The sequence below is a fragment of the Notothenia coriiceps genome, unplaced genomic scaffold, assembly GCF_000735185.1.
Source record: "Notothenia coriiceps isolate Sejong01 unplaced genomic scaffold, NC01 NC01_scaffold00001919, whole genome shotgun sequence".
NCBI lineage: Eukaryota > Metazoa > Chordata > Actinopteri > Perciformes > Nototheniidae > Notothenia > Notothenia coriiceps.
Window position 1 is genome coordinate 292,292 of NW_011334620.1, and position 18,349 is coordinate 310,640.

An 18,349-nucleotide genomic window follows, 5' to 3' on the forward strand; every position below is an offset into this window, starting at 1 on the left:
ACAGGCTAGCCATTTCACGAACAAAGGATTGAGCCCTTCCACAGAAAACCTGACATAACTCACGCCACAAAGAGGCACCACTTTGCCTAAGAACTTTGCATCCAGATCTGTTCACTTCAAAAAAACAATGGTTGTTCGTTTCCCCTTGATTCTGCACTTTTTTTGCACCTCTAAACCTTCAATGTTTTCAACCTCATGTCTAACTTCAAGTACAACAGCAAGGGAACTAACATCTACACAGTAGTTACTTTTATGTACCATCACTTTAAACGATTATAGAATAGCATGCTTACATTGTGTCTCAAGTACTGAAAACTAGAAAATTCATGATGTGTTTGACAAACTGGCAATGAAATTGGGAAACATTCTTTAGGGAGATATCCACATGAGAGCATACGTTAGTGAGTGAAGCCTGGAGGGCCCTTTTGGGAACTATATGTATATGCAAACAACACCCTGCCGATTATGCGTTTCCTTACTGCTTCTTTGGAGAAACCTTCTTCATTATTGCTTGAGCCAACTAAACTGTTCAGTTATTTCCAGTGACATCCTTCATCTGTGAAACTACACATATATTCATAGATGAGAACATCAAATACTGACATCGCATTTAAATAAATAGCGAAACAGATATTTATTATGTCGCATACAACCATTAGTCGAGGGCGCGAACAGAAAGATATAAACAAAAAAGAGAAGCTATATACATATAATTTTTTAATTAATAATAGAGACAGTTCAATATGTAACAGCATTTATATCACACACGCATGAGCGCTAGAATGGCTCAAACGCACAAACCACTAAACAATACACACATCACAGTGGGCACACGGAGCTGAGGGTAGGCTACAGCATAACAACCAACAGACAACTCGACTTAGCCCCACAACCCTTAGCCCCACGCACTCCGAAAAATGATGTTAAACGTAACAGCAAAATAAAGTCCCCCGCCAACAAATACGGAGTAACACTTGGGCCACAGACAGTGGCAGTTAGTAACAGGATTCATCGATTTGCAGTAGTCACTTGTCTGGAAATACCGAGAGACCTACGCAAACGCATTTTTGAAAACTTTTGCGCGTAGTGGATCGTCTTCTCCAATAGAAGGCGATCCTTTGATAATGTCTTCTGGCCAATCAGAATCAAGATAACGGCGTGGTGTTGTTGGCCAGGAAGTCCTGACGGAGAATACTTTTTTCTGTAAGTACGATCGAATACAACATTAGCGTGTTGATAGAAAATCAACACGTAATGGAAATAAGACCCCAGCAGGTTTGATGTTGAATAGGTGTGTGGGCTGTCCTTTAACATTTTGACACCACAGAACAATGTTTTATAATAAACATACATACATACATACCATAACATATCATACATAACATACATACATACATACATACATACATACATACATACATACATACATACATACTGTATGTTAAATGGATATATCCGCCTTCTTTCATTTATCTTTCATCTTTCCATTCCCACAACAATATACATAAAGAAAAGGCATATTTTGGACATGGTTCGAATGGTGATTAATCATGATTAATTAATTTTTAAGCTGTGATTAATCAGATTAAAATGTTTAATCGTTTGACAGCCCTAATTATTTTATATCTGAGCAGGACTCACGTGAGCCAGCTTAAAAGAATAAGAAATTCAAGTCATCGTTACATCATTTTCTTTATCCTGTTCTGTTCCCTCATCTTTCCCTCCGCCCCACACTGAACGGTCATAGCTTCGACAAACAGGCGCACGTAGAGGTCGGAGACCACCTGTTCTGAGTCGGCTGAACTGGTGAGGCGATATCAGAGGACACATCTGGCCGAAAACAGGCCGGATGGGAATGGCAGCATGCTCCCGGGCGCAGACTGCTGATGGATGACTCACAGCTGATGCTGAGGTCACTAAAGGTCAAATGGAGAATGAAAGGGTCAGTCGGGACATGGTTTTTCTAGGGAGTATGTAACTGCTGGGCGGGGATAATAATATAGTTAGAGGGTTGGCAGGGTACCTTGAACTCTGGGTGGGGAGGAAGGGTGCTTGATGAGTTATTTGGCAATCTGCTCACATATAAGAAAGGTCTTTCTAATAGAGTTTTTATATTTGCAGTATTCATAATTATTTGCCGTTTTATTATGAATGTAAACGGGTGAAACACGAGTGAATCCATGAGAAGTTTTACTTCTGAATTTCAACTTCAGTAGTTGTTTTTCATTTCCAGCCTCCATCTAAGGTTATGTATTTTGAAAAGGGGAAGCAGGCAGAAAATCTCAGCGGTCTGATTTGCGTTTGCTCTGAGCTACGTGTGATGGAGGTGTGACCAGTTATGGCCCAAGTCCATCAACCCAGTGTCAATATCTGTGACCCTAAGCAGCAGAGTGAAATATAATGTCTCTACTTCCTCTGAATAAGAAGCACGCACAGAAACAGGACCGAAGACAGTAATGCCATCAATCTTGTTGGATTGTGAAAGTCCCTGGACAAGAAACCTGGCCTTTTATATTCTGGCTCTAAAGCAATCCTTCCCATCTATAGGAAACAATGTGTGTGAGAATGTTTGTGTATCAACATATTCATGAACTCAGAATGATCCCCACCCCTTGTTTCAAAGTTCACTGTGTTTTTCCGCAGCCTGGAAGGGAGTGGAGTGATGAGAAGAGAAAGACAAGCGTGTCCTCAGAGCTCTCCTCTTCCTTATTCTTCATCAGCTTTCATCTCTCGGCCCTTCAGAGAGACTGAACCATAAAAGAGTCCAATCACTAGGGGACATATTATTTTCTCCCTGCTGCTTGAATACACTACATCATAGCACAGACCTATACAACTTCTCCTCCTCTTGCATAAATAACTCCCGACAGCCGTAGCTGGAAGTGTGGCTTTATCTATTGGTTGTGTGTGTGATTAACATAATAAATAGATTGTTTCTTTTTTCCTGGTGGAGTATGAATGGAGAATTTAAATAAAATGGGAGGAAAACTCACTCATTTTTCTGCAGCAACAGGATCAGCTGTTCACCTTCTGCACGAACCAGCAGCTGGAGTGACGCAGGATAGCTCTGAAACACAAAAAGATGAGAGGAGTGTTAAGGCGGTGCCTGGAGCTCACCCATCCTGCCTCTGTGAACCAGCGTCTGTGTGAAGCTTCACCTTCAGCTTGACACACTGGCTGTATACAAGCCAGGATGTGGCAACGCACAATAGTGTAAGAGGAAACGGAAGAAAGCGTCCACATCCTTCACTTCCCAAGTCTGTGCATGAAACTAAAGTTTGACTAGACTCAACTAAACCAATGACCGTAGTTGTATTGCTATACTGCTCAAGTAAGTAAGTACAGTATGGTCCTCATTTTTTCGTTGCTAGCCATGCAATGATGTAATTTTTTTGAGTAGCTTACACCTTTTAACAAATGCCCGTGCTGGAATTAAATTGTAACTAACTAATTAATAACAGCCTCACTGTTCACCCTTTTAATGCTTCAGTGCGTCAACTGGCAAAAACAGGGTGCCTTTAATTATTGACAGGCTGCCACAAATGCAGGTTATCTCTCTGGAAGGTTAGCCCTAACTGCGATCATTCATCAAAGAGCCCATTTTTGTCATGTAGTGATACCAGATCACATTTGATTATTGCAAGACAGTAATGGAACAAGAAGAAATTAGATATCTCTCCTGTTAGATGAATATTTTAAGATAACTGGCTGCACACCTTGAGCTCCAGCAAGGTGTCCAGCTGTTAGGTAGAAAACTCCTAGAGGTAGTTGCAGCATGAAGTCAGATAATTGTTGCAAATAACATGATGGGAAAAATGATCTGCTTGAGTGATGCTGAATAAAACTAGAGCATGAGTCCAGTATTCATCAGGCACCTTAATATTGTTATGAAGTTTCTTGGCAGAAAAACTGTATTTCAGTGCAGAAGCAACTGCCATGACTACGCTCTGTGAGTATATCGTATATGGCACTGATTTATGGATGCAAGAACCCAGGAAATGAAGGAGATGCAGGAGATTGTGCTTACATTGCTAAATGTCAGTTTGAGGTTCAATCTTATATCACAATTTAAAGTGGCAATATCCCAACAAACAACTCTAAGATGCTTTTCAGAAAAGAATGTTGTTATCAGAGTGAAGAAGTGCCCTTGCAGCCGGACAGAAACAGAGTGTTCATGCCTGAGGACTCGGAACATTTTATGACGTGAACATAAAGAAAAACAAGAAAAGAAAGCCATGAACTTTTCAAAAAGGATTTATGTAGAGAGACAGAAATTGCCAGTCGTGTGCAAAGAGAGGAGCAGACATAGATTTGTGTCTCATGTGTTGATACTTTGTGCGTACACTGTCCTGTTTCACAGTGACATTTCTTAGGTCTGCTAATTGATGCCTTCAGGCCGTACTTAGCCAGTCTCCGGTCTGCAGCTCTGTCTGAGAGTCAGTCGGTCTTTCTTTGCGGGGTTTGTGTGTGTGGAAAGTCGATGTCACTGTAAGTAATGACTCGGCAATACTTTACGGCCGCTTCATAACCTTCCACTGGCACAAGGAGCGGCTATATCAATCTGTTATATGGGGACGTTTAAGTCTTAGTGCAATCTCTGCTAGGACAATCACCATCTGCCCTGGAAGTCAGTTTAATTAAGGAAGGGTCAGCTTGTAGATGGCGTACTGTAAAAGCACGGGTCAACCAAAATGTTCAACAGTCAGCAGTAGCCGGGGGTTAGACAAATCTGATGCATTTGAAAATGGGCTGCATAACAAGCTCTACAAAGCTAAAAGCATGCCAATGTGACATGTGGGTGATAAACAATTCATGTAATTAACTTCAGTGCCCCCCTCAACAGACTGACTGAGAGAGGAGCAGAAGGCTGGAGAGAAAACAAATCTCTCAGATGGTGACTTGCCTGCACCAGGAAAAAAATGTTTGATTGCTCAGGGAGTTCTCAACACCTACGCATTTCCTCCTATGGAAAAGTTTCCTTCAGTTGTGGTGGGGGATGCCGAATTTCAAACATTTCCAGCTGCAAAAGGTGGTCTTGATTCCAGCGGGGGCTGATTTCACTATACACAGGCATGTTTTAAAATAGCATATATCTTATGGTGCAGGAAAGAAATGAAACATTCTACAAGGCTGCTTCACACCGTCTAATCTTTCTCACAGCGTCAGGATTGTGTACTGCTGACAGGTAAAGCTGTTGAAGGGATGACAAGTTCCAAGGAAATATCACACTATTTTCTTGCCTACTATGCAACTCATGCTCAAACAAAGGAGAGGGAGCTAGCATAGAGGGAAAACACAACAGGGAACAAACAGGAAGGGGCATTTCACTGAAGGAAAATCAAGCAAGCGGGGAAAGAGGAACTACTGTAAAGGAGACACATACTGTGGTTGTGTCAAACAAAAAGCAAGACATCTGTACTTGGCTCAGCTCTTGGAAACATCAGCTGTACTGCTGTGTGAGCAAGCTTCTTAGCATTACGCTAGTGTTGCACTGAGTGGCCTTGTGAGTGTTTACCCCGGTGGTGCGCTGGAAGAAAGGTCTGCGCTCCTCGCCCTTCAGCAGCAGAGGTACCGTGGTCCCATAGCGCTCTGGTCTGGCTGCTTCCCCTCGCTGTTTAGCCTTGTCTGGACTACTTTCTGTAAAAAGAACATCAGAACAGATTAAAACATCAGTGAGTCAATTAAAAATCCCACTGAAAAATGCAATGAAGGCAATGTATTAACTTTGTAAGCATGCAGACAAAGGGGGCAAGCAATGGTCAAAACAGCTCTTTAAAACAGCCCCTGCAACAAAGGCAGGGAATCCTTGGATAGAAAGCAGTTTGTTTTTTATTGTGGACTGAGCTGCTGAGAAAGAGTTAGAGTTCATTCAGGGGCCTTTGAGGAGATGTGCTGTCCCCCAAAGGGTCTCTACAATAAGAAAAAGCTACAGACACACATCAATAATAGATCCGCTCACACAGTTTTTGAGGGACTCAGCTTTTACGATAAATCTGCACAGGAAAGAAATCTTTAAAAAGATAAAAAGCTGGCAAGATAAATGTGTCCTTTCCACTTCTTATTTATCTTTTTACTTAAATAAATATATAAAAGGTCAGACACTGGCACTGCAGTCTGCTGTGTTGCCTTCTCTTTCCCACTTCCTCATTCATTCAAATCCTCTTTTAAACTCTGACTGAAGAGAAATTAACTTAGTTAGAAGAAGCCAATTATGCTAATTAGCCCTTCAAAGACTGCTCATCGGGGAGGCAAACAAAATGGGATGTATATATAGCATAGGATGAAATATAATAACGCGGGTGGCTTGAAGCAGAATATGGGAATCATAGTCACAATTCCCTCTGCTCTCTCCGTGTCTCTCAAGCTCTCCTCCCTCTTCTCCCACAGACAACAGAGACTGTCCCTGATGCTCCCACGGCCTCACAGAGCACGTCTGAATTGTAGCAGGCCCAGCAGGCTTCCTGTGAAGCCCAGTAAATGTTACAAACCCAGGGAGGAGCTGTGGAGATGAAGTGGAGAGGTAGTGTCAGAGGGGAGGGGGAGGTTGTTTGAGGTCTCACAATCCTGTTATCACCAAAGCAAGGCTGAGAGAGCGTGCTGCGCCTCTGTGTACTGTACGTCTCAGGTCTACGCTTGTTCCCTAATCCCTTAGAGATACGCACGTAAAGCAGCCGTTTGTCTGCGTTGCATGTACAGCGTCACGCAGGGTACAACAAGAGTTCAGTAGTACATTGAGCTGCGATACTACACTGACATATTTGTTTACTCTTCCCCCCTCTCCCCCACCGGCTGAAGACGTCTTCATTTTAAGCAGTCTTTTAAAGTCTGACGTTTATTTTCTTTGTATCTTTCTTTCGGTCCTGCTCCACCACAACTGCATTTCTTACATCTTCAAACGGTGTCTGACGGCGGGTGCCCTTCGCTCTCAGTGTGGCCCAGACTCTCCGTTTATCCACAGTGAGTAATAAGCTAACAAGGGCATAAAAGGGACCTCCTATATTTAATGAGGTATTTCAACATGTGCCGATGGTAGTTTGTTTGTTTTAGTGGTGCATGAAAACCCCGTTAGACAGATGGAGCAGCATGACTGAGACCACAGGCTGTGGCTAGTGCTAATAAATGGAGCTATAAAAGGGAAAGTCAGGCAGACGTCTTGTTAATAAAAGACCTTAACACGACTACCGTTGTCCCTTGCAATTCAATTGGATCTCTCAAATACTTTTGAGTTAATTTAAGTCATAAAACCATACCAATGTAGAGGGGACACTAAAGCAGGAGTATGCGTAACACAAACTAGTTTATATGTCATCAGACCACATCTGAGGGCAAGAGTGTTTATAGTTGTTCTGAACACTCAAAAGCACGAAAAGAGCCTGTCGCCAGAGAGGCTAGACACAATGAATCGCACACTTTGGGGCAATCTTTCCTGAGAGTCTTGTTGCAGTTGTTTGTTCTCGTGGAAAGCGGTAAAAAGGTTGTGTGAAGAATAAAAAGAAGAGCTTAAAAAAAGAATTCCAGATCACCACCTTGCACACTTGCAGCGGGAAGTAGGCATGCCTGTTTGATTGTTGTAAGTGGAAAATTACAAAAATATTGTATCCACCCCAAAAAAAGTTGCCATTGAATATTTAATATGAATGTGCGTGTGTGCCGTGTGGAAATGAGCTGCATGCCGTATGTGACTTTGTCAATATTTTTTGCGTGCATGCTTCAGTAAAAGCTGGATGACGATTAACGTTTCTATGCAACATCCGTCATTGCTCTCCAAAAGGAAGTATTCCCTTCAAAAAGCAAAGAAAAATTACATTCATGATTATTCTCATGGGCTTTATGCTCTTTGGGATCCTTTGAAATTCAAACCACAACTGGGTTAATCCCATATGTTTTTGGAGAGTATCTTGATTGCTAAGCCAACCACAGTTGTATCCCCATGTTGGCCACAAGGGGAAATCAGCTGCGGGTCATACATCTTAAAAACATAACTCTGTTTGGCAGCCAAAACATCTTTCCTCCGCTCTCTCTGTAAATAGCCTCAAAAACTAAATCTCTACGAGGATGATTTGTTTTTGCTGTTTTATCATAGCACCCCGAGCAGTAGCTTTATTACTTACTAACTGGTGGGTAACGTGAATTCAAACGGGGGCTGCAGTCCACTTTACTCAGCAGGGATACGACACAGACAAAAATATAAACAAACTAAATGAGCTTCAATTACTTCAGTCAAGCAGAAGGCGCCGCTGGACCCAAAATCCACCTCATTACTTGTTCTGCATGTCTCCTGCTGCAAGATGGGTTCACTTATATGTATATATTCATCTATTTAGTGATTAAAGCAGAGAACCATATGCATATTTTATTAATGTTCAAAGTGCACATGAACAGCATTATCTGTGTTCCCTTTAGTCTATTGGAGGAACAGAATACATTATTGTTCATTCACACCTAATAAGGTACCTGCGCTATCGACAGTTCTATCATGGAGCCGCTCCCTTGAGATGAACAGGAGGATAAACAGTGTAGTGAAGGTCAAACAGGCAGCTTGAAGGACGTGGTAATCTATAGGCAATGTATTCAGAGAACAAGAAAGTGAATGTCACAGCGGGACTTTAGCAACTCCCTCAAGCTGATTACCCTGAAATAAAATGTGCATACAGACTATGCAAGTTTAGTGTTGACCTTGGGAAACAGTTGGTAAAAATCTCAACACATCTCACAAGATCATGCTTTAAGCACACACATATTTAGGGCTGATCATTGATCTTTAATGTTCATCAATAAAACTGATGGTTTTTTTTCTCTCTATCGATAATTTAGCCTATGATATAAGAAAGTTGTGAAAAATGTCCCTAAAGTCCAGGCTTACGTATTAAAAATAATAATGTGTACAACTAACCAGAGCTACCACTGCATATTAATTAATTAATTGAATGCCAGAAAATAGTGAAAATATCCCCAAATCTAAGGTGATATCTTTGAATGCCTTGTACTGTTGGTCCAAAGCCCAAAGACAGTCATTTGAATGGATATCAAATGTAGAAATTCAGGACATTTCTATACTTGACAGGCTGAATACTTAATAAGTTGATCAAATATTTGTTTTACTGTTCATCAACTTATCAAAAAAAAATTCTCCCACTTTAAGAGATACTCAAAGAATATTTTGTTATCCAGATATATGCAGATGCAGGCAAGGCAAGGCAAGTTTATTTATATAGCACCTTTCAGCACACGGCAATTCAAAGTGCTTTACAAAATAGAATAAAAGACATTTAAGAAGAAATACATCAAAAACAAAAAATCATGTTGTTGCAAAGATAACCTCTGTCTAAGCTGCTCTTCACCACACAGGCCTTGTCCCTTTAGATTTCCACTCAAATATAAGAGCGGGGAAACATGATGGGCCCTGGGAGAGACGTGACACTCCAGTTATTATGAAGCGAAGGCCTTTAATAACAGCGCATTAGAGTTTCAGAGCTCTGATTATGTTTTGACAATGAAGATTTGATGTTCAATATCTGCAAGGCGGCTGCCAAACCAGCCCTCCATGCCTCCAAACGAACCCCTGGGATGTGTCTGTGAATGCATTCAAAGGGTGAATTTCTGCCAGCAAGGACTCTCTGGAGTAGCCCCCTTTTAGCAAAGAGAAAGAAGATGAAGGCCGCACGATTACTAAAGATGAGAGATGCCACACACAGAAGAAGTGAGTTCAACTGTTGAAATTATATTCGATTGAAATCTTGCTCCAACCCACAATCAGTGCTGCAAGTACCTACTGCATTGATCATTCATATTGATCAGATGATGGCCGTGTTTAAAGAGCCAAGGTGAAACCACTGCTTGGACATGGGTTAGGTGTCGTTATTAGTGTGGAGTAGGGCTGTGCAATTAATCGTATTTTAATCTCGATTACGATTTTGGCTTGCAACGATTACGAAAACAACATAATCAAAATAAAACGATTATTATAATTTATTTATTTTATTACTTTCTTTCAATGCTTTTTCATTTCGGTTATGTTTACAAGTGCATGATATAAAACCTGAGTCAAATAGAAAAACTAAAGTTATGTTGTGTTGTCTACCTTTAGAATGCTTCTATTCAATTATAAGAGGGCATATTGATTCAACTATCACAGATAGAAATTCAACAAAACGTTAAAAGCTTCACTAAAGTATAATTTATTGTAGGGCTATTGATCGTTTTGCGTTATATGATGAGCCAACATGTCAAACCACATTTATGTTTTTACAGCAAGGTTTAACATTTACAAAGCACTAAAGGAACAGTTTGACCTCTTGGGAAATGCAGGTATTTGATTTCTTCTACACCAGGAGTCTTCGAGCTGTAGATTTATGTATAAAGAACAGATGTAAGAGTTGTATTGATCGTCTAATCCAACTGTAAGCAAAGCAAAGAGGCTGCAGCGGTACGGGCTGAGGAGGCAGGTTGGCTGCTGATCAAAAGGTTAGCAGTTTTTTCATAAACTCCTTATTTTCACATGTCAATATTTTCTTGAATAAGACTCTAAACCTTGAATTGTTGAACTTGAATAAGGATTTTAGCCGAAGTTGTAAAAATGTTGGTAGTTATGTACAAAGAAACATATACATAGGAACAGAAAGTACATAGAGTGCCACAGTGACGCGTCCTAAAACCCGGAAGTAAGTTAGCATTTTACCACTTCCGGTTCCTTCAACAAAAACTAATGCAATTCCTCCATAGGATTTTGGAAAATAGCTCGAAATGAGGTCTGTGGTTGACACAAATTGAAGAGACAGATCACGTTTTGTTCAGCCGGATAATATCCACATGTCTACCCTACTTTTAGAATCATAAATCTAATCGATAGATTTATGATTCGAAAATGTTAAAAGTAGGGTAGACATGTGGATATTATCCGGCTATTTTCCAAAATCCTATGGAGAAATTGCATAGTTTTTTATCGAAGGAACCGGAAGGAGTTTACTTCCGGGTTTTAGGACGCGTCACTGTGGCATTCTATTTGTGAGTGATTTAAGCTTTCTAAATAAAATGTCAGCTGTTTTATCAGCTACCAGTTTAAAAATCACTGATACCATAATCAAATAATTGCTGATTGGTCATCAAGATAATCGGTCAACTCCTAAAACATCACAAGGACTTAGTGGGTAACACAAGGGTCATATATGGGATAACATTTGAGAAAGAAAGGAATAAGAGGAAAGGAAATAAAAGTGAAGATCTTAGTGTTTTTGGTATTTGTTTCACTTCTGCCTTTTACATTCTCTTACACAAGAAATCTGAGGATTAAAGATGCTAACCTGTTCATCTTTTCGGTCCAAGTGGAACAAAGGAGCTCTACACACACTTTAGTGGAGCTTCCTGTACACATCCAATTACTGATTTCGTATGAAAACACCACTGACCTAAATACAGCAATAGATGCTACACCTCCGTTGTGCCCTCGGAAATAGATTAGAGAATTGCGAATGAGGCCGCTTTGAAACGTGATACAGATATTCAGACTATCTTAATAGAGTCGTTCCTGGTAGTACAAATAGCCAGCTTAGTAACTTCTCCTAGAAAATCAACTCGAAGGTGATACCTGTGAGCATGCTCTGACATTTATTTAATTAGCTGGAAGTCAGAGACGCCCAAAGAAATACAACGATTTCAACATCATATTAACAGACTGCCTACCCTATTACATGTTGTTACAGTTCATCTAGCCAAAGTGTAAAACTCAGCACTGAAATAAAGCCTTGGTTTCCTTTCATAATAACAACTATTTCGTCCAGCACATCAAAGAGAGCACTTTACAATCCTCCCGCTAAAAGGCTCCTGACAAATCCTTTTAATAAAACAGAAAAAGTCCTGCTGCTGACGTTCGATATAATAATTGTTCCTAGACTAATAAAAGACCTGGAAAGTAGGCTGGATGAGTACAGCTTTAGCTCTGTGAAGCAGCGTTTCCGCCAGGGGGGCGTCTTGTCGTCATTTGACGCCCTTATTCAGCTCGGGACGCCCTGAACGCGAGCCGAGGGCGTCCAAAAATATTAATAATTCGAGAGAAGATCGGAGAGTTTTTATCGCTTGAAATGACGAAAAGGAAAAAGGACAAGGACATCCCTCTGTTGGAGGGGCAAAGGAGTCCGGCGGGATTCTTTTCGGAGTATTGAAGATCGTTTCCCCAACATCGAAGGTGCCTGCTACAGGACAACACGGAACGTGCGTGATTTGGACGCGATGAGCGGGTGGGGTTTTTAGTGGAGCACGCGCGTGAGCGCCGGAGCCTCGCAGCGGCGAAACTGAGGCTCCGTGGTAAACTGTGGTAACATGAAGAGCCCAAACAGCCGGCGCTTTAAGAGAGCCGAGCCAAATGATCCGGCTCATTAACGTAAAAAGACAGTATCTATAAGGGACGGCTCAAGTCAAAATTCAAGCACCCCCGCTCTCGGGGTGGACGCCCTCTCAGCCCTGGTCTGGCGGAAACACTGTCTGAGACCCATAGTATATGCCTAAAAATAGCATGATAGGAGACCTTAAGAAATGTTTTCTGGATCATCCAACTTTCTTTCCCTTCCTTTGTACATACTTATTGATGATGTATTGGTGAGAAGGCCACATCAGTTGGGGAGTTAAAACGAATCTAGTTGAAACGTGGTTTGTGGGTGTAGGGTAAAGCATGTGAAGAGTTTGTGATTCAGAGCTGAAGTGAACAGATGAGAGCAGGGATGTCTTTGGTGTGTTGAACATGTGTGTGTGGTTAATGTTGAGATGCTGTCAGCCCAGTGACAGACTATAGGAAACACACACAGACTGAGAGCATGTTCTGATAGCTGAGGTTAGAACAGCCAGATTGTTGCATTGTGATGTGCAGATGTAATCATCCTTTGACACGCAACCGGGATCATACTATGGCAAAAAAGTGATTATATGCCGTGACTGGAATTGACCATATAGTTCACTGCTGAAACGGTTCATCTGCTGTGCACATGGCACCTTGTGGAGCTACTTTTGTAGGGAAATGAAAAAGAGAGGGGTGCTGGTTTTAAGCCAGGCAGAGTGGCTCAGAGCATACGCTTTGAAAAGAAACGGGGAGGGAGATTGCAATATAGTTGAAGAGGATTTGAAGTAGAAGTGGAAACTCTTTCAGTTAAATATTTAGGCTACTGCAGCACAGGATGGAGAGGCAGATGAAAGGGACAGGCTGTATCACCATTTGCCTTGTGTTGTTTACCCTGTAGATATATGCGAGCATTGACTCAAACGTTTTCGTGCCAAGCTCAGAAAAGCTGAAGTGCAATTGGGAACACAAAGAAAGGGAATATAAACTATTTTTCAAGACTCCCCTACAACACAGATAAATATACACAGGCAATGGAGCATTGCTGTGTGGGATGATTGTGAATGTGCAATGAGGAATAGGTTATTTATTGTATTTTAAGTACAGACACAAACTAAAACCTGTTGATACAAGCCACCGACCAACCATGGCAATTTTAAATTATGTGATGAATTCAAATGTGGGTTGTTTTTTTTTGTTCTTAAAAGGAATTCATAAAGGAGGGCAAACCTGAGGTTAAAATCCTCTGCGTTCAAACAGTCAGGAATGTATGAGCCACACAGGGTTCACACTGCACCACAGACATGCTGTCTACTCGTGTATTAATCATCATTAGGCCAACATGAACCACAAAGCTTTTATGTGTCCATGTTTAGGGCTTCCACATTAAATTTGAATAGACAGAATTCTAATAAACTTGATCACTCTACTGGCATGGCTATTTTTAGTCTTTAATTGTGTGTGTGCCTGTGGTGGATCAGTAAACGTTTTCGCTTTGGCGCACACATGCAGACAACTAGTCTCCTCCCAAGGCTGCGAGCCCAGTGCGGGTCCGGTCTCTACTTGGTTAGATTACAGAGTGGACTCTGACGGCCCATGAGCCGAGGCAACCCGGGACATCAACACAACAGCCCTGATGCGGGCCTCAAATTGCATACTCTAGGAGAGCCAGTGACCACCTCCATGTTAGACCTAGTGTGTACCCATAGGCCACATCTAAATGTGCTCTCTATTTCTGAAGGGAATCTTCGTAGCCACAAGCAAACCATTTGCTCGTTTCAGAAGTAGGCTTCATCCTGTGCTGTGTGGTATTGTTGAATTGGGCAGAAGGGTGCCAATTAAGACTATACAAGTAATTGCATGTGAGTGCATGTTTGTCTGTTTACAAGAGAGAGTGAACAGAGCCAGACTGGCCGCAAGGTCCGACCAAGGCCAGGATGCAATGGACTGTGTCTGAGTGGAGTAACTCAAAGTACTGTCTTGAGGTCACATACATTGGGGATGGTAGCAGCCAACAGTGCCTTTGCTCCCTCGCTCAGCCATGAAGAGCTTTACAGACCAACATAGACTAACATAATGTAAGCCTGTACAAGTGCACATCGAGGGCTCAGATGTGGCTTGTTCCAGTGTGCTGAAATACTTTAGTCCATTAGCCTCTCCTACCCTCGCTGTAAATCCTCATCTCTTTTACATCGTGAGGGATTCTGGATAGCATGTTTCCATAAGTCTACCTGCAAGGCAGTCTACCAACTGGGAAATATCAACATTATCTCTGCTTATTCATTCATCTTAATCTCTACATAGTAGTTTTGGTGTACCAACCTCTCTCTGTCCTCCTCCAGTAGAGTGGTCAGGCAGGTGCTCTTATGGGTGAAACCCCTGTGGCTCCACTCTTGCTCCTCAAGCCTGTGTAAGGCGTCTCTGTGAGAGCGGGACACCTCCAGGAGCTGCTCCTGCATCCGTTGGGAGGAGCGCTGCTGGGCCTTCACCAAGTTGTTGAGCTGAGAAAAATGGGGAAAGCAAAACAGAGGAGAAGGTCATAGTATCTTACACAGCGAAAAGTTGCGTAGTGTAATGGGCGAGTGCCTCAATTGTATTTAAATGTGTTGCCATTACCGTAAAACCTGAATCAGAATACCTTTGTTAGTCCCACAGAGGGGACATTTACCAATAGAACAAAATGTAACGTTAAAAATAGAGTAAAACCACCTTTTTAAAGAATCATTTAATCAAAGTTACAATTGGATGCATTTTCCCATTCAGCCTTAGATGTGTCATCTGAAAAGTTAGGTTTTTGAGATTTAAGATTAAGGATTTAATTGTACACACTACAATTTAATTCCAACAATGTACAACATCTGCAGAGCTTCCTGTAAAAAGTTGTTGTTCTAAATCATAAAACTTCACTCACTTGAAAAATTACTTTTTTTGGTCACAGATTTATAAACATTGCAGAAGACTAGATCCAACGCAAGTAACACCTGTAGAGCAGAATAACAAATGTGTGCAATGATGCATCCGTAATAGATGCTCTTTTGTCTGACAGTAATGCATTCCCCTCATTTAATTTGTTCACCCGCTCCATATGGTGTCTAGTTTGCTGCTGTAGGTACCTCAGCCCTTGTTTTTCTGTACACATCCTGCAGGTGGTCCTGCTGGGTCCACAGGGAGTCTCTCTGCAGGACACGAAGCACCTTCTCCGGTCTGCTGGAACCATATTGGGCCCCCAGTAGAGCTGAATCTGTCTTCTCTGATTTCAACACAGCGATTACCTCATCTCTGGCCTAGAGAGACACACATTGCAGTTACTGGCTTATTTCAGTATGTTGGGAAACTGCAGTCTGCACACTTTATGTGACTTTTCATGAGCTAGATGCAGCTACAGAATGAATATTAACAAATCGTATACCTGTAGTTCTCCCTCCAGAATACTCAACAGAAACAATAAGTCATCACGGGACAGGTCTTCTTTTTTGTGTCTGGCCTCCAACCTCTCTCTCTTGTCTCGCGTATTGGCCCTCTGCACAGTGATTTTAGGGGTCTGCATTGGTTGGAATGGAGACTCTGAGTTGTGTTTCTTTAAATCATTTTGATTCCAAGAAACCATTTTGCCGCTTTTACCAAGTGGGTGCATGACTTTTGAGTCTACCTAGGAGAAAATGGAGAAAGAGCGTAGATCAAAGTAGGCAGCTTAACAAGAACACAAAGAGTAATGCGTGCTTCCGATCAAAAGAGGTTAAACAAGGTCATACGCTGTGTCATTACAGTACAAGTGGTTATTGTATGTCTTTAATAAGTGACCGGCTGATGCAGATTATATAACTCTTTGTGGGCTAATCCAAAGTCAGAAGGCTTCTTGTCATCACAGTTAGTGTTACTGAAACGGAGAGGCCTGCGCCTGGCATTACTTTATGTGAGGCTTATGTCATCTCATATTCGTACTCTTAGTACATTCACAGCAATCACTTTTAGCTTGGCAGACAAAAGTGCTGAAGGTTGCCAGAAAGTAGGTCCATGATTACTGACCACATGAGAGCAAGGGATGTGTGTTATTGAAGCAAATCATATCAGCGAAACTGCGTTAGCTGGCCAGCTTCCTCTGAGTTGGTGTTCTCATCCCATATTTAGAGAAAGAAAGAAAGGAACCAAGCAGGTTCATATTAGCGCAAGATGATGTCATCCCTCTGCTTTTCAGCTCTGCCTCTTAAGTTCAAGCTCTCACAGTGGCTGGGAACGCCTTTTATTCCCTAGTCGTTGATCAAGTTTCTTTAGTTAAGTTACTAAAGGCCATTGTTGGAAAACTCAACAAATTGCTAGATAATTGTGAAAAGCAATTAGGTCAAGTATAAGAAATGTCTTAAGAGGTATGACATTTCACTGCAGTTGTTTTAACACTTTTATTGAGACCACCTCAGACCTTTTATGGGTGTTTATAGAAATAGTGGCATTGCTTTCCTGTTTAGTAACAGCATTTCTTTGTCTCCCCTCTCTTTATTTGACTTAGCCATCCCTTCTCTTACACAAGCACACATAAACACAGACAGACAGCATCTTCTTGTTGTCAACATGGTCTAAGAGCAGCCTTGAGCCTTTCTTAACAAGATCAACACTGGTATAAAAGGAACAAACATTGTGAAAGTAAAAACACGTCCAACTCCTTCAGCTTGTTCAAACTGTAACCAACACCGTCCCTCCAATCCTTGTGAGAGTGTTGGCTGACTTAATAGATGGTGTCTGCATAGAAGTATTTTCACTCGGCCTCTATGTGGAAAGAAAGAGTGACGATCTCAGCCTCCCTCCCTTCCTCTTGATACCCTCTCGGTATCAATCAGGAAGAGGGATGAAGCTGTCTTAGCTGTCCCTGCGTTCCTTTATTCGACTTCTTTCCAGAGAGAGGAAGGGGTGATACTGAGGCTCTTAACAGCCTGAGGAGTATATAGGTCACTTTTAAACAACATGCGGCATCAATCCCTAATGATATAATGTACTGCCTTCACTCAAAATGAGTATATATTTAATTAATTTGGCATTCTGTTTCAAGAGGCTTGGATTCTAAGAAAGAAAACGGTTGACGGTTTAGATAAAAGATAACCAGCTTCAGTCAGCCCTAATAGGTTAAGTGCCGGGTTGGTACAGATCAAGACATGACGACATGTATGGAGGCTATGTGAGCTAATGATCTATGGCGTGTATTCTCTGTGGTGGCCTGGGGCATGTTTTCTTTGGATGTGAGTGTATATCTTTTTCTTTTGTCTGATGGTTCTGTTAATGTGAGCAGTCAAGCTAAGACATGTGCCTCTGTGTCCTTGCTCTTGGCCTGATGGTGTCTGAACACCTCACAATGCTCACACACACGTGCACACACACAGATGGCATTAGTCAGACTATGTTCTCCTTTAGCGTCTAGACAAGCGCACACACACACACACACACACACACACACACACACACACACACACACACACATGTGAAAGTACACACACACACACACACAATGCCAGGCATGTGAAAGTACCTCCAAACTTTAAGTTTTGGCTCAGATCCAGAGTCTGTCTTAATAATGGTTGACAGCGTTGTCCCAGCGAGGGACGTCCACTGGCAGGCAGGTTGGCAGCCGCACATGTGGCCGGCCATCTCTGTTTATTTATCTGAACACCTCCCAGGGCAGCATGCCTGCATCCCTGCTGCTGCCTGCCCCCGTCCTGCCTGCCCCCGTCTAACTCAAAAAGACACCGGCTGCTCTCGGAAACATCTATTAACTCTTCCATTCGAGTCTCTCAAAATGAAACAGGGCCATGGGCTGGGACCTTTGAAATGTCCCACCACTTTTGTGACATTTCAAAGCAGCTCTTTCACAGCTGTTAACGCAAATTAGGGTCCATCAGCTTTATGCAGCTATCACAAAAGCGCTAAGTTGGCATGTTTTTAACATTTTGTTTCCAGCCCGGGGGCCTCAAACTACTTTCCAAAAACCCGGGACACAAAAATGTCTGTTTCACATTGACCAAACTGACTATACCATGG

The 18,349-nt window shown here is 41.9% G+C and overlaps 1 protein-coding gene across 1 annotated transcript in view; it reads right to left on the bottom strand.

The window, feature by feature from the left end:
* Positions 1 to 15,932, bottom strand: part of LOC104964489 (disintegrin and metalloproteinase domain-containing protein 12-like) — an 81,208-nt gene extending 65,276 nt beyond the window's left edge. Inside the window, exons 1-6 of the mRNA XM_010793291.1 lie at positions 15,735 to 15,932; positions 15,439 to 15,609; positions 14,648 to 14,826; positions 8,455 to 8,489; positions 5,516 to 5,637; positions 2,994 to 3,067 (exon numbers count right to left, since the gene is read on the bottom strand). Of these exons, the coding sequence (XP_010791593.1) occupies positions 2,994 to 3,067; positions 5,516 to 5,637; positions 8,455 to 8,489; positions 14,648 to 14,826; positions 15,439 to 15,609; positions 15,735 to 15,932 (779 nt within the window). The remainder of the gene's footprint in view (positions 1 to 2,993; positions 3,068 to 5,515; positions 5,638 to 8,454; positions 8,490 to 14,647; positions 14,827 to 15,438; positions 15,610 to 15,734) is intronic.
* Between the last annotated feature and the right edge of the window lie 2,417 nt (positions 15,933 to 18,349).